Here is a 14,526-nt window from a genome sequence, read left to right on the forward strand (position 1 = left end):
CCAGATCTTCCATTTCTGTGGGAGCAAATTGGGAGGTAATCACTTCAGCACAGAGATCTCAGTTTTAATCGTTGAGTGTGTTTCAGTCTTTATCAGCAGTAAGACTGGGTTCTGCGTCCCAAATGGCATCCTATTCCCTAAATAATGCAATACTTTTGACTAGAGCCCTATGAGCTGGTTCAATGGGCCTTGGTCAAAAGCATGGCACTATGTAGAGAATAGGGTGCCATTTGGGACGCACCCTGGGCCTCTCTGTTATCATAGAGGGCTAATTTATCTCCAATGGGAAAGCTAAACGGAGTTGAAAATCTTAATGAATCATTTGGGGCGAGATGAGTCATCATATTGGCGATTGATAATCGGGATCATTTGCATAACTTCGCAATTTCATCATCCTTTAAAATGAGACCGCTAAATTGGTGAACAATAAATGAATTTATCTTTGCATACTGCATATGATCATTTACAATGTATATTTAATGCACAGCATAATAAAAAAACATCCGTTTACAAACAAAGGTTAAAATGTATCATCATTAACGTACAACATGATATGGTCAGCGTTGTGATTCTTTACCATCACACAAAGGGAAATGATATCAATGGAAATGATATCAATGGAAATGATATCAAGGGCGAGAAAAGATTATCCCGGTGCATATGAGTAATATGTTCAAGTGTCTCTCTTAGGCCTTCATCACTGGAGACTGGCACCGTGTTCCCTATTTAGTGCACTACTATTGACCACGTCTCATAAGGCTATGGACACGGCCCATATGGGTTCTGCTCAAAAGTGCAGTATATAGGGAATAGGGTGCCGTTCGGGACATGTGATGTGATGAATATAGTTAGTCAACACAGAACATTTCATTTGTTCAACAGTGTCTTTATGATTACATAACCCAAATTTGACATAGCCATTTTAATCATAAACACCACACACATTATACTTTACTTAAAAAAATACATTATGGGCAGCAGAATTTTGTTATAGGCAAACAACAGTTTTTAGCAAAGGCCACAACCAAATCAAAACAAATTCAAAAAACACCCACATCTAAAAAGGCAGATGGAAGAGACACGGCAGGAGGGAAAAGATGCTTCGATATGGACTTCATTTCCTGTTCCTCACTTCCTGTTCCTCCGACCTTGTTTCTTAGGATCAACTTCCTGTTCAGTGTCAACTTCTTGTCCAGTCGTCTTTTTGTCTTCCGTTATCTCGAAACCCTAATTTTACCATCCCTGGCCTCTCACTGTTGTTCCAGAAGGGGAAGGGCCTGTCTTTAAGTTTGTGCAAGCCAGCAACCCTGCAAGAGCTCGGCTGGTATTCAATTAAAAGTCTCTTTCCAATCTGTACATTATGTCGACCTCCAGTCATTCTGGACCCCTGTGAATCTAAAGTCATTATTTACATCCCCACACACACATAAAGAAACATTTCTAAACATACCTCTATACATACAGTACACACACAGACCTTCACTGCTTCTAAAACGTGTCAGCAGCTGAGAGGAGTGGTGTTCCGATGATGGCCTGGTCCATAAACCAACCCTGCCAAATGGCACCCTATTCCCTACACAGTGCACTACTTCTGACCTGGTCCAAAGAAGTGCACTAGATACGGAATAGAGAACACTTCCCCTACTGCTTTGATGTTTGTAGATCTCAAAGACCTGGATAGGTGTAAGCAGTATGGCTCAAGCCCATTGGACGTCTAGTTGGAGCCTTATTACTTCCACCAGTCTGATTTGTTCAGATCCGGAGACACCAAACGAGGCAGGGGGGCGAGGATGTTTTCAGACGGGGGGCTGTAGAGAAGCAACGAGTGCGTCTGATTTAGGGTTGGAGTAGTCAGTAATCTTTACAAAATTCCCAGGTTTTCCAGAAATCCCGGGTTGGAAGATCCACGGAATCAAGAACAAATCAAATCAAATAAGGTAGAATCCTGGGAATCTTCCAACTGGGATTTCTGGGAAAGTTTCCAGAATTCTGCAACCCCAGTCTGAGTCCATCTAGCTATCACACCTACACCGCTCCGATCATGGAGTTCTTCTGGCGTGGGTCCGGCTGCCTGCCGTCCCTGTAGCCGTCGCCGTGGCGCTCGGGGCTGGCGAAGCGTCCGGGGCTGGCGTCACGGTAACCGCCCCTGCCCACTGTCTCGTAGCGGGGGGCACGGGTGCCTGGTATGGGGGTCACATCCTGGCGCTGGGCAGCCCGGTGGGGTGAGGTTTGGTAGTACCTGGGGTCCACCTGCGGTGGCCCAGCGGACGAGGTGACCCAAGGCAGGTTGTCTCGGCCGGGGTAACCGGGTGCTGTCCTAGACTGGGTGGGGTAGTCATTTGGATCCGTTCTCCTGCGACACACACACCCACACACAGAGGACAGAAACATTAGAGTGTAGACCATTTTTTCCCTAAAAATGTGTTTTCAGTCAACTTGTGTGTGTGCATATGCTTGTGTGTAAATGCACATTTCTGATTGAGTGTGTGAGTGTGTGACCCAGGGGGGGGGTAGCGCAGTAAGGAGGCTACAGGCAGCTGGGTGTCTCCGATTCCCTCCCAGTGACTGTGGGGTGATTAGGTGGCTAAGCTCCTGGGGTAAGGAGACACTCAGGGTGACTCACAGAGGCAGGATGGATCACCTTTCACAGCCCCATTCACATTTTCCCTGCTCACGCTCTGCCCTGCCTGGGCTAAGTTACACACACAGCCAACAACCAGGACCAAAGCCCAAAACTAGGCCTTCTCCCAGGTCAGATAGAGGTGATAGTAGAGGGGAAACTGCACTGGTAAATTCCCTGTACATTTTCATACATGTACTTGTGATACCAACTTGCTTTACTTACACACACACACACACACACACACACACACACACACACACACACACTTCCCCAAGGTGGCATTACACACATGACCATAAACCACATCCCACCCACCAGCTCTACATCCTCTGAGGACAATAACATGTCCATCTATTCATCAACCCAGCCATCCCTCAATCTCTGGATGGAGAGATGGATAAAGAGATAGATTAATAGATGTGATGCTGTGAAAGGGTCATTTCAGGGCAGATTTGGCCTGTTTAAGCTGGTGGAAAGATGTTCAGGCTAGTGGGAAGATGGAGGAGGATGTGGAGGCGAAAGCCTGTTTGGAGGCCTTGAGCTGGGGTGAAGGCTCAGATGCTCTCCCGTCCCTCAAAACCCCCGCTGGCTGGCTGCTAATCACTAGTGATGAAACATCTGGCTTTCATTTCTCTCCATTTCTCGCTCTCTTTCTCTCCCTCCTTATCGCTTCTCTTGGCCCTTAGTGACATCATAGGGGCCCCAAGTCTACATAAACCACATGCTGTTGATATCTGGCATGCCTAGTCCACTGCCCCGCACACCAGAGATCTCCCAAGGGAAGCACATACACAACTTGACGCACAGTCAACAGGTGCAGAGCCGTCACTGAGCATGCCTGTGAGTGGACAGTGAGAGCTCTACTCTCACTAACTCTAGGAGAGATAGACAGAGGGCACAAAGAGGGCTTCCAAACTCCATGTATACATGTATGTGAGTGTAAAAGTGATGGTGGATATACATGTGTATCTAAATGTATGTCAGTATAATGGATGTGTGTGTGTGTGTGTGTGTGTGTGTGTGTGTGTGTGTGTGTGTGTGTGTGTGTGTGTGTGTGTGTGTGTGTGTGTGTGTATATATATATGTACAGTGGGGGAAAAAAGTATTTGATCCCCTGCTGATTTTGTACGTTTGCCCACTGACAAAGAAATGATCAGTCTATAATTTTAATGGTAGGTTTATTTGAACAGTGAGAGACAGAATAATAACAAAAATATCCAGAAAAATGCATGTCAAAAATGTTATAAATTGATTTGCATTTTAATGAGGGAAATAAGTATTTGACCCCCTCTCAATCAGCTTGTTACCTGTAAAAAAGACACCTGTCCACAGAAGCAATCAATCAGATGTCAAACTCTCCACCATGGCCAAGACCAAAGAGCTCTCCAAGGATGTCAGGGACAAGATTGTAGACCTACACAAGGCTGGAATGGGCTACAAGACCATCGCCAAGCAGCTTGGTGAGAAGGTGACAACATTTGGTGCAATTATTCGCAAATGGAAGAAACACAAAAGAACTGTCAATATCCCTCGGCCTGGGGCTCCATGCAAGATCTCACCTCGTGGAGTTGCAATGATCATGAGAACAGTGAGGAATCAGCCCAGAACTACATGGGAGGATCTTGTCAATGATCTCAAAACAGCTGGGACCATAGTCACCAAGAAAACAATTGGTAACACACTACGCCGTGAAGGACTGAAATCCTGCAGCGCCCGCAAGGTCCCCCTGCTCAAGAATACATATACAGGCCCGTCTGAAGTCTGCCAATGAACATCTGAATGACTCAGAGGACAACTGGTGAAAGTGTTGTGGTCAGATGAGACCAAAATGGAGCTCTTTGACATCAACTCAACTCGCCGTGCTGGAGGAGGAGGAATTCTGCCTATGACCCCAAGAACACCATCTCCACCGTCAAACATGGAGGTGGAAACATTATGCTTTGAGGGTGTTTTTCTGCTAAGGGGACAGGACAACTTCACTGCATCAAAGGGACGATGGACGGGGCCATGTACCGTCAAATCTTGGGTGAGAACCTCCTTCCCTCAGCCAGGGCATTGAAAATGGGTCGTGGATGGGTATTCCAGCATGACAATGACCCAAAACACACAGCCAAGGCAACAAAGGAGTGGCTCAAGAAGAAGCACATTAAGGTCCTGGAGTGGCCTAGCCAGTCTCCAGACCTTAATCCCATAGAAAATCTGTGGAGGGAGCTGAAGGAGCTGAATGCAAATCATTTTATAACATTTTTGACATGAGTTTTTCTGTTTTTTTGTTGTTATTCTGTCTCTCACTGTTCAAATAAACCTACTATTAAAATTATAGACTGATCATTTCTTTGTAAGTGGGCAAACGTACAAAATCAGCAGGGGATCAAATACTTTTTTCCCCCACTGTATGTGTGTGTGTGTGCATGTTTGTGTCTGTGAGTGTATGTGAGTATGTGTAAGGTGTGTAATATACACTATATATACATAAAAGCATGTGGACACCCCTTCAAATTAGTGAATTCGGCTATTTCAGCCACACCCGTTGCTGACAGGTGTATAACATAGTGCACATAGCCATGCAATCTCCATGGACGAACATTGGCAATAGATTGGCCTTACTGAAGAGCTCATGGTCTCCATGTCCGAGCAGCCCCACACAAGCCTAAGATCACCATGCGCAATGCCAAGCTTCAGCTGGAGTGGTGTAAAGCTCCCTGCCATTTGATTCTGGAGCAGTGGAAACGTGTTCTCTGGAGTGATGAATCACGCTTCACCATCTGGCAGTTCATGCCAGGAAAACACTACCTGCCTGAATGCAACTGTAAAGTTTGGTGGAGGAGGAATTAATGGTCTTGGTTTGATTGTCATGGTTCGAGCTAGACCCCTTAGTTCCAGTGAAGGGAAATCTTAACGCTACTGCATACAATGGCATTCTAGATGATTCTGTGAAAAGCCCTTTCCTGTTTCAGCATGACAATTCCACCATGCACAAAGCGAGGTCCATACAGAAATGGTTTGTCGAGATCAGTGTGGAAGAACTTGACTGGCCTGCACAGAGCCCTGACCTCAACCCCATCAAAAACGTTTGGGATGAATTGGAACGCCGACTGCGAGCGAGGCCTAATCACCCAACATCATGCGCTTGTGGCTGAATGGAAGCAGCAATGTTCCAACATGTAGTGGAAAGCCTTCCAAGAAGAGTGGAGGCTGTTATAGCAGCAAAGGGGGGACAAACTCCATGATGTTGGAATGAGATGTTCGACGAGCAGGTGTCCACATACTTTTGGTCATGTAATACAACCTGACAGAGTGAGGTGTGATCCTATCCACATGGGCCAAGTGAACGCTACCAATAACATGTCATGTAATGAATCTGACTCACACCTCTCAACTGTCACCACTCTATAGTTGCATCCCAAATGGCACCCTATTCGCTATATAGCACACTACTTTTGACCAGGGACCATAAGGCTCTGGTCAAAAGTAGTGCACCATATAGGGTATAGGTTGCTATTTACATTTTGGGACACATGCTATACCATGCAAACAGCCCTTGAGATGTGGCCTGAAAATGGGGAGATGGTGTGTGTGTGTGTGGTGGGTTGTGTGTTTATGTGGTCTGTGTGTCTCTATGTGGCGTGTTGTGTGTGTGTGTGTGTGTGTGTGTGTGTATGTGTGTGTGTGTTATGTGTGTGCGTCTATGCGCTGTGTGTGTGTGTGTGTGTGCAATGACATTTGAGCATAGTTTCCACCTTACGACAAGGAGGAATTTGGCCCTGGTTGAGTGAGGGGGACTATTTGCACCTGCCCAAGGAAACGGAAGGATAATTAGGCCCCGTGGTTCTTATCTGACCCCCAATAAACTCCATTGGTGGGAGGGAACACAGCTGGTAGCTAGCAGCCATGGAGGCCACAGAGAGGTTGCTTGGAGAGGATCTAACCCATTCTCTGGAGGATCCATAGCACTTACTGACAATCTGCATAAGTGTGTGTGTATGCGTGCGAGTGTTTCAGTTTGTGCTATGGACTTTCCAAAATAACGGACAGACGGAGGGATAGACATACACACGCACACATGGCAGGCTGAGTGCTAGAGACAGAGGCCAGACCAGGCTGGTTTCACATTAAAGGGATATTTGGCAACGTGGCCTTTTGTCTACTTCCCCAGAACTAGATACCCATAGATTTCCATTCATTGTGCCAGTCGCAAAACTACCTTTAACTTCCGTCATACTGGACGCAGAGACATACACATGGTATCCACGAGTTCATCTGACTCTGGAGAAGTAGATAAAAGGTATTCCTTGACAAAATCCCAAACTATCCCTTTAAAGAAAAACCATTAGGCTGCTATAGAGAGAGGTTATTGTTAATCAAACCAGGCTAGATAAACATTGGGGAGAGGGCTTTCACACAGACAAGCATGCACACACCCACACACAAAATGTCTCTGTGTTTGCCATCCCTCTGTCTACTCTATAGTGAGTACAGTGTGAATTACACTTTGCAGCACTGTATACCACTGAGACCTTTACACAGGAGTAACACGAACTAAAATGAGACTGAACAGCATCAACAATTCTATCAGATATCCTGGTGGCCAATTACTAAGTGGTAAAAATAAACTTTTCAGATGTACCTACTGGTACTTCAACTGGTTCAGATCTAAAACACATTGTCAGCCTCGACTAGATCTTTCCGTCTGTTTTGTGACTTCGTTGGTCAGCAGTCGGTGACTCATCCACTCAAAGTGTGTGTTTATCCTTTGTTTTATTTAGAAAGCCATGATTTCGTTTTCCAAAAATGCTTGTGCCTGCCTCGGTGACTGTCGGAGAGGGAGAGACCGAAAGAGGGAGACAGAAAGAGCGCGAGCTCTCCAGGCAGGCAGAGTCCACTGACGCAATGCCTTTATGAAAGCCTAATGGCTAAACCAGTTTCATTTCCAAAACACTGATTTCATTACGGGCTCCTCGGTTTCATCGAAAACAGAGTTAGCGGGGGAAAGAGTGCCGCGGCCTGCATTTCCTCCGGTCCGAAACGGCAACACACTGCCACAAAAGGGAGCAATGACGTGGCGACGTCAAACAGGTTCCGCAGAGACTTGAAGAACCGATCAGGACCAATATTCACAAAGTTTCTCACAGTAGGAATGTTGATCTAGAATCAGTTCACCCCTGTCCATGTAATTGTTTTCATTGTGATCATAAGGCACTCCTACTCTGAGACGCTTGATACATACAGCACCAGATCATGTCCCGTGTTAAGGAGCGTCGTGAATGAGGAAGGAGGAAAGTCTACTGTTTAACTCTTCTCTTGGGTCTGAGAAACCTACAATTACTTAGCATGCCAATAAAGGTCAACTAATTGAAATTACCTGAATTGAAACGAGAAATAAGGGATGCGGTTAGTGAGAGACCAATGCTCATGTGCTGATCAAACATTTGCCCAGCATGCACCTGTTTAAGTGACATACAGTGCTGACGTGGCCATCTGTCGGGGAGCTAAGCCATGCTCACAAGGGAGAAAACGTGCACTCACAGCTCCAATCACGGATCATTAGGAGGAGAGAAGAGACCACGGATCAGTGGGTGGGAGATACTGTAGGTGCCGTGGAACAAAACGACTGAGCTGAGACCAGGGAAGGTTAAAGTCAGGGGCAGAGTGTTTGTGTGGTCAGATTGGTCCTCAGGTGTTGAAGAGGACACACAGACAACCCTTCTGGTTTATGGCGAAGCCGTGCACTTTGTGAAGACATTTACATTACTACAGTAGTTCTGGAGTTAAATGTGCCATTCAGACCACACACACACACACACACACACACACACACACCCCTCTTCAGCAGACCCTAATTCATGAGGGTAATATCAGTCCTCTATCTGAAGCACTGGCCACCGGCTACACATTAAATCACACAATTATCAGCCCAGCGACCACCATTCACGCACACAACCTCGGATCAGCAGCCTAATCCAATCACCTACGGGTCATGGGCCGTTCTGATTGGCTAACCTGGGGCTGAGCCGTGGAGCCCATGACCCAGTGCTTCAGAACAGTAATGACCTTAATGTGCTCCATATGGGATAGAGTGTGTGTGTTTTAGCCCTCCCTCTCTCTCCCTCCCTGTCCCCCCCAGCACCAAAACCCCAGTCTAGGGAAAAGCTGATCCCCACTACAGGAGCAGGGGGGAGGGGTACCACCATTCCCCCCTAAGGCACTGGACTTCCAGACGTGCAGCCCCAGCCCCAGCCCCTTCCCCAGTCAGTGTTGGCTCCTTCCTCACAAAAGACAGGCCAAATGTATGCTAATGCAACACAGCCGCACAGCAGAGACACACTCATTTGAGAGGAAATGGCTTTCAATGAGCTGGGCCCGGTTTGAAAAACACATTTATTTCACTTCCCTCTCCATTTCTCTCTCCATATCGCTCTCCCTCTTTCTGTATTTGTCCCCCTCCAAAATCCAGAAATATATTCCCCCAATCTCTCTCTCTCTCTTTGATTTTTGATAGATGCATGGAATAAATTTAGGTCCCCCCGTCTTGGTATTGACGCTTCGGGGAGATATAGTGTTTCTGGGGTACAGGGCTTGTGTTTCATCCTCGAGTGAACATCTAAAACAAGAGAGCAAACATACAAGGTTTGGAATGAATCATTCGGAGGCAGTGCGTGCGGCACTTTCTTCTCTCTTTGTTTTGGTGCTGAAGACGTGCTGCTCCCCACCAGTGGTTTTAATGCCCTGTCACTCTGTGTACTGTAGTCTCACACTGAGACTTGAACAAAAGCTTATGGGGTTGACACCTCTCACTAAAATCAGAAGAGAGGGCTAAGCGACAGCTCAGACATTTCTCTCGACAGTTCATTTAACCGCCTGCGATTCGACGCCGGTCGAGTGCGAGTAACCATGAGTTAGTCAGACATGTGCTAGCATAATCTTAGCGTTAGCTCACAGACTAGAACAGACACAGTTTTCCAGACCCAATCAGTCACACTGCTCCTGTCAGTCTACGCTCTGTTTAGTTATAGTGTATCTCAGTCAGTGTGGCTCCACTCCCTTCTCCTTGGTGCCCCTCATATCAGCCGGAGCAATAACCCGTGAAATGACTGCTCTCTCCGCGCTCTCTCCACTGTGTGCTCTGGTTGTCTCCCAGGCCCACCACACTGCACCTATCTCCTGGTTAGCGCTGGGGGACTTTAACAAAGAAGACTGTGTGGGGGGTAGAGGGGAAAGAGAGTGTGAGTGTTTGAGTATATGTACAGAAGGTACTAAGTCTACATGTGTTGAATCAGACGGATAAAGTAACATGGTAATTGTTATATAATGTATACCATTTAGCAGACCCCGTATCCAAAACACTTACAGTAGAGCGTGCATACATTTCCGTATGGGTGGTCCCAGCCGAAATCGAACCCACGACTTTGGCATTGGGCCGTGCTCTACTAACTGAGCTGCACAGAACCGCATCATGCTCATGCATAATATAGGTGGACCTCTGTGGCGCAGAGAAAGGATCCATCCACCTTCTATCCTTTCTGTCTCCCAGGAGCTGATCAGGGCTACTCCCGGGATGAGGAGGCTCTCCCAAGGCAAACGCTCCAGATTTAATTATAAGCTCTAAAGAGGATTACTCGCTCTGCTGCCGTGTGTGTGTGTGTGTGTGTGTGTGTGCGCGCGTTGATGGTGGCCTAAAACAGATAAGAAGACAGACAGACAGACAGATTTGCATGCACAAACACACATGCCAGGGTTGAGCTCAATTCAAAATTGAAGGCAGTCAATTCAGGAAGTGATTTGAAATACAAATTCTGAAATGTAAAAACTTTTCAAATAAATAGCTTTAATTTTTCAATTTATTGTAAAGTCATTGAAAATAAGAAATGCCCTTATTTCTATTATTGAACCGTAATTAAAATGTACTTCCTGAAACGAACTGCCTTCAATTCAAATTGAGCCCAACCCTGACAGGCACACACAGCCTACCTGGAGTGGGCTGCGTACTGTCGCTCCACGTCCTCATAGCGGGGTGCCGGGCCGGTATCAGGTCCTCTCACGGCCATCTGTAGAGGAGAGAGGCACATAGTGGTTAATGTTATTATTACTATTACACACCTGTCTGTCGGTCTCTGTCTAACCCCCCCAACGTCACTGGCTAAGCCTGCGGACGGCTTAGTGTTAGGGTTCATATAAGGGTTAGCGTTAGTTATATGGGTAAGGGTTCATATAAGGGTTAGCGTTAGTTATATGGGTAAGGGTTATTATGAGTAAGGGTTAGTTATATAGCGTTAGTTATATGGGTAAGGGTTATTATGGGTAAGGGTTAGTTACATAGCGTTAGTTATATGGGTAAGGGTTAGTTATGGGTAAGGGTTAGTTACATAGCGTTAGTTATATGGGTAAGGGTTAATATTGGGTAAGGGTTAGTTATATAGCGTTAGTTATATGGGTAAGGGTTATTATGGGTAAGGGTTAGTTATATAGCATTAGTTATATGGGTAAGGGTTAATATTGGGTAAGGGTTAGTTATATAGCATTAGTTATATGGGTAAGGGTTAATATTGGGTAAGGGTTAGTTATATGGGTAAGGGTTAATATGGGTAAGGGTTAGTTACATAGCGTTAGTTATATGGGTAAGGGTTAATATGCGTAAGGGTTAGTTACATAGCGTTAGTTATATGGGTAAGGGTTAATATTGGGTAAGGGTTAGTTACATAGCGTTAGTTATATGGGTAAGGGTTAATATTGGGTAAGGGTTAGTTATATGGGTAAGGGTTAGTTATATAGCGTTAGTTATATGGGTAAGGGTTAATATTGGGTAAGGGTTAGTTATATAGCGTTAGTTATATGGGTAAGGGTTATTATGGGTAAGGGTTAGTTATATAGCATTAGTTATATGGGTAAGGGTTAATATTGGGTAAGGGTTAGTTATATGGGTAAGGGTTAATATGGGTAAGGGTTAGTTACATAGCGTTAGTTATATGGGTAAGGGTTAATATTGGGTAAGGGTTAGTTACATAGCGTTAGTTATATGGGTAAGGGTTAATATTGGGTAAGGGTTAGTTATATAGCGTTAGTTATATGGGTAAGGGTTAGTTATGGGTAAGGGTTAGTTATATAGCGTTAGTTATATGGTTAAGGGTTAATATTGGGTAAGGGTTAGTTATATGGGTAAGGGTTAGTTACATAGCGTTAGTTATATGGGTAAGGGTTAGTTATGGGTAAGGGTTAGTTATATAGCGTTAGTTATATGGGTAAGGGTTAATATTGGGTAAGGGTTAGTTATATGGGTAAGGGTTAGTTACATAGCGTTAGTTATATGGGTAAGGGTTAATTATGGGTAAGGGTTAGTTATATAGCGTTAGTTATGGGTAAGGGTTAGTTATATAGCGTTAGTTATATGGGTAAGGGTTAATATTGGGTAAGGGTTAGTTATATGGGTAAGGGTTAATATTGGCTAGTTGTAGCTGTAGCCTACAGTCAATTGAGACAGGACAAATAATGTTACAACAAACACCTGTCTGTCTACCCCCACCATCACTTGATAAGCCTCAGAATGGCTTAGTGGTAGGGAAGGGCTCTACAGAGAGACCATTTTACTCGCATATGCGCCTAAATATTTTGCTGTGCGACCTGGAATTTTAATTTAGACAAATGAAGTATTCTAGCTTTAATATCATTTTTTTTTTGTGTGCCTCCATTTTTCAACTTAGGTGCCCCCACAAAGCATCTTTAACTCATGCTGCCAAACATACCCTCGTAAAACTGACCATCCTACCGATCCTCGACTTCGGTGATGTCATTTACAAAATAGCCTCCAATACCCTACTCAATAAACTACCCACCACTGCGACCTGTACGCTCTCGTTGGTTGGCCCTCGATTCATACTCGTTGCCAAACCCACTGGCTCCAGGTCATCTACAAGACCCTGCTAGGTAAAGTTCCCCCTTATCTCAGCTCGCTGGTCGCCATAGCAGCACCCACCTGTAGCATGCGCTCCAGCAGGTATATCTCTCTGGTCACCCCCAAAGCCAATTCCTCCTTTGGCCGCCTCTCCTTCCAGTTCTCTGCTGCCAATGACTGGAACGAACTACAAAAAACTCTAAAACTGGAAACACTTATCTCCCTCACTAGCTTTAAGCACCAGCTGTCAGAGCAGCTCACAGGTCACTGCACCTGTACATAGCCCATCTATAATTTAGCCCAAACAACTACCTCTTCCCCTACTGTATTTACTTATTTATTTTGCTCCTTTGCACCCCATTATTTATCTCTACTTTGCACTTTCTTCTACTACAAATCTACTATTCCAGTGTTTTACTTGCTATATTGTATTTACTTCGCCACCATGGCCTTTTTTGCCTTTACCGCCTTTATCTCACCTCATTTGCTCACTTTGTATATAGACTTATTTTTCTACTGTATTATTGACTGTATGTTTGTTTTACTCCATGTGTAACTCTGTGTTGTTGTATGTTGTCGAACTGCTTTGCTTTATCTTGGTCAGGTCGCACTTGTAAATGAGAACTTGTTCTCAACTTGTCTACCTGGTTAAATAAAGGTTAAATAAAATAAAAATAAAAATAAATAAAAGTGCTCCTTGTAACAAAAGGGCAGTGTAGGGTTTGTAGTAATGGTTAGTGGGGGGGGGGGGGGGTCGACGACGACAAAAACATGCAATCTCCTGAAGAGAGCTCTTTACCTCCACATCCCACTCCTCACACAACACATTCAATGTGTATTTATTCCGTGTCACTATAATTCAGATTTTAAATAAATCTTTAACTCTGCATTGTTGAAAAAGGACCCGTAAGTCAGCATTTCACTGTTAGTCTACACCTGTTGTTTACGAAGCATGTGAGTAAGACCTTTAAACAGGTCAACATTCACAAGGTCGCAGGACCAGACGGATTACCAGGACGTGTACTCAGAACATGCGCGGACCAACTGGCAAGTGTCTTCACTGACATTTTCAACCTCTCCCTGTCCGAGTCTGTAATACCAACATGTTTCAAGCAGACCTTCATAGTCCCTGTGCCCAAGAACACTAAGGTAACCTGCCTAAATGACTACCGACCCGTAGCACTCACGTCTGTAGCCATGAAGTGCTTTGAAAGGTTGGTCATGGCTCACATCAACACCATTATCCCAGAAACCCTAGACCCACTCCAATTTGCATACCGCCCCAACAGATCCACAGATGATGCAATCTCTATTGTACTCCACACTGCCCTTTCACACCTGGACTAAAGAAACACCTACATGAGAATGCTATTCATTGACTACAGCTCAGCGTTCAACACCATAGTGCCCTCAAAGCTCATCACTAAGCTAAGGACCCTGGGACTAAACACCTCCCTCTGCAACTGGATCCTGGACTTCCTGATGGGCCAACTCCAGGTGGTAAAGGTAGGTAACAAAACAATCTGCCACGCTGATCCTCAACACGAGGGCCCCTCAGGTGTGCGTGCTCAGTCCCCTCCTGTACTCCCTGTTCACTCATGACTGCACGGCCAGGCACGACTCCAACACCATCATTAAGTTTGCCGATGATACAACAGTGGTATGCCTGATCACCGACAACGACGAGACACCTTATAGGGAGGAGGTCAGAGACCTGTCCGTGTGGTGCCAGAACAACAAGGAGGACCTGGTTGAGAGCATGGCAAGAGTATGCAAAGCTGTCATCAAGTCAAAAGGTGACTACTTGGATGAATCTCAAATATAAAATATATTTAGATTTGTTTAACACTTTTTTGGTTACTACATGATTCCATATGTGTTATTTCATAGTTGATGTCTTCACTATTATTGTACAATGTAGAAAATAGTAAAAAGAGAATGAGCAGGTGTGTCCAAACTTTTGACTGGTACGGTATATTATCAATTTATCCACAGGGCTGGGCTGAGGGGTGCGTGC

At 45.2% G+C, this 14,526-nt stretch overlaps 1 protein-coding gene across 2 annotated transcripts in view; it reads right to left on the reverse strand.

Moving 5' to 3' along the window:
* Positions 1-456: 456 nt before the first annotated feature.
* The window catches only part of LOC115179418 (partitioning defective 3 homolog B), a 197,880-nt gene continuing 183,810 nt past the window's right edge, over positions 457-14,526 (reverse strand). For both annotated transcript variants that reach the window (XM_029740918.1, XM_029740919.1), the window contains 2 exons: positions 10,592-10,668; positions 457-2,353 (listed from right to left, as the gene is read on the reverse strand). In XM_029740918.1, the coding sequence (XP_029596778.1) occupies positions 2,026-2,353; positions 10,592-10,668 (405 nt within the window). In that variant the 3' untranslated portion in view covers positions 457-2,025. The remainder of the gene's footprint in view (positions 2,354-10,591; positions 10,669-14,526) is intronic.

This window comes from Salmo trutta, chromosome 39 (assembly GCF_901001165.1).
Source record: "Salmo trutta chromosome 39, fSalTru1.1, whole genome shotgun sequence".
Classification (NCBI taxonomy): Eukaryota; Metazoa; Chordata; class Actinopteri; order Salmoniformes; family Salmonidae; genus Salmo; species Salmo trutta.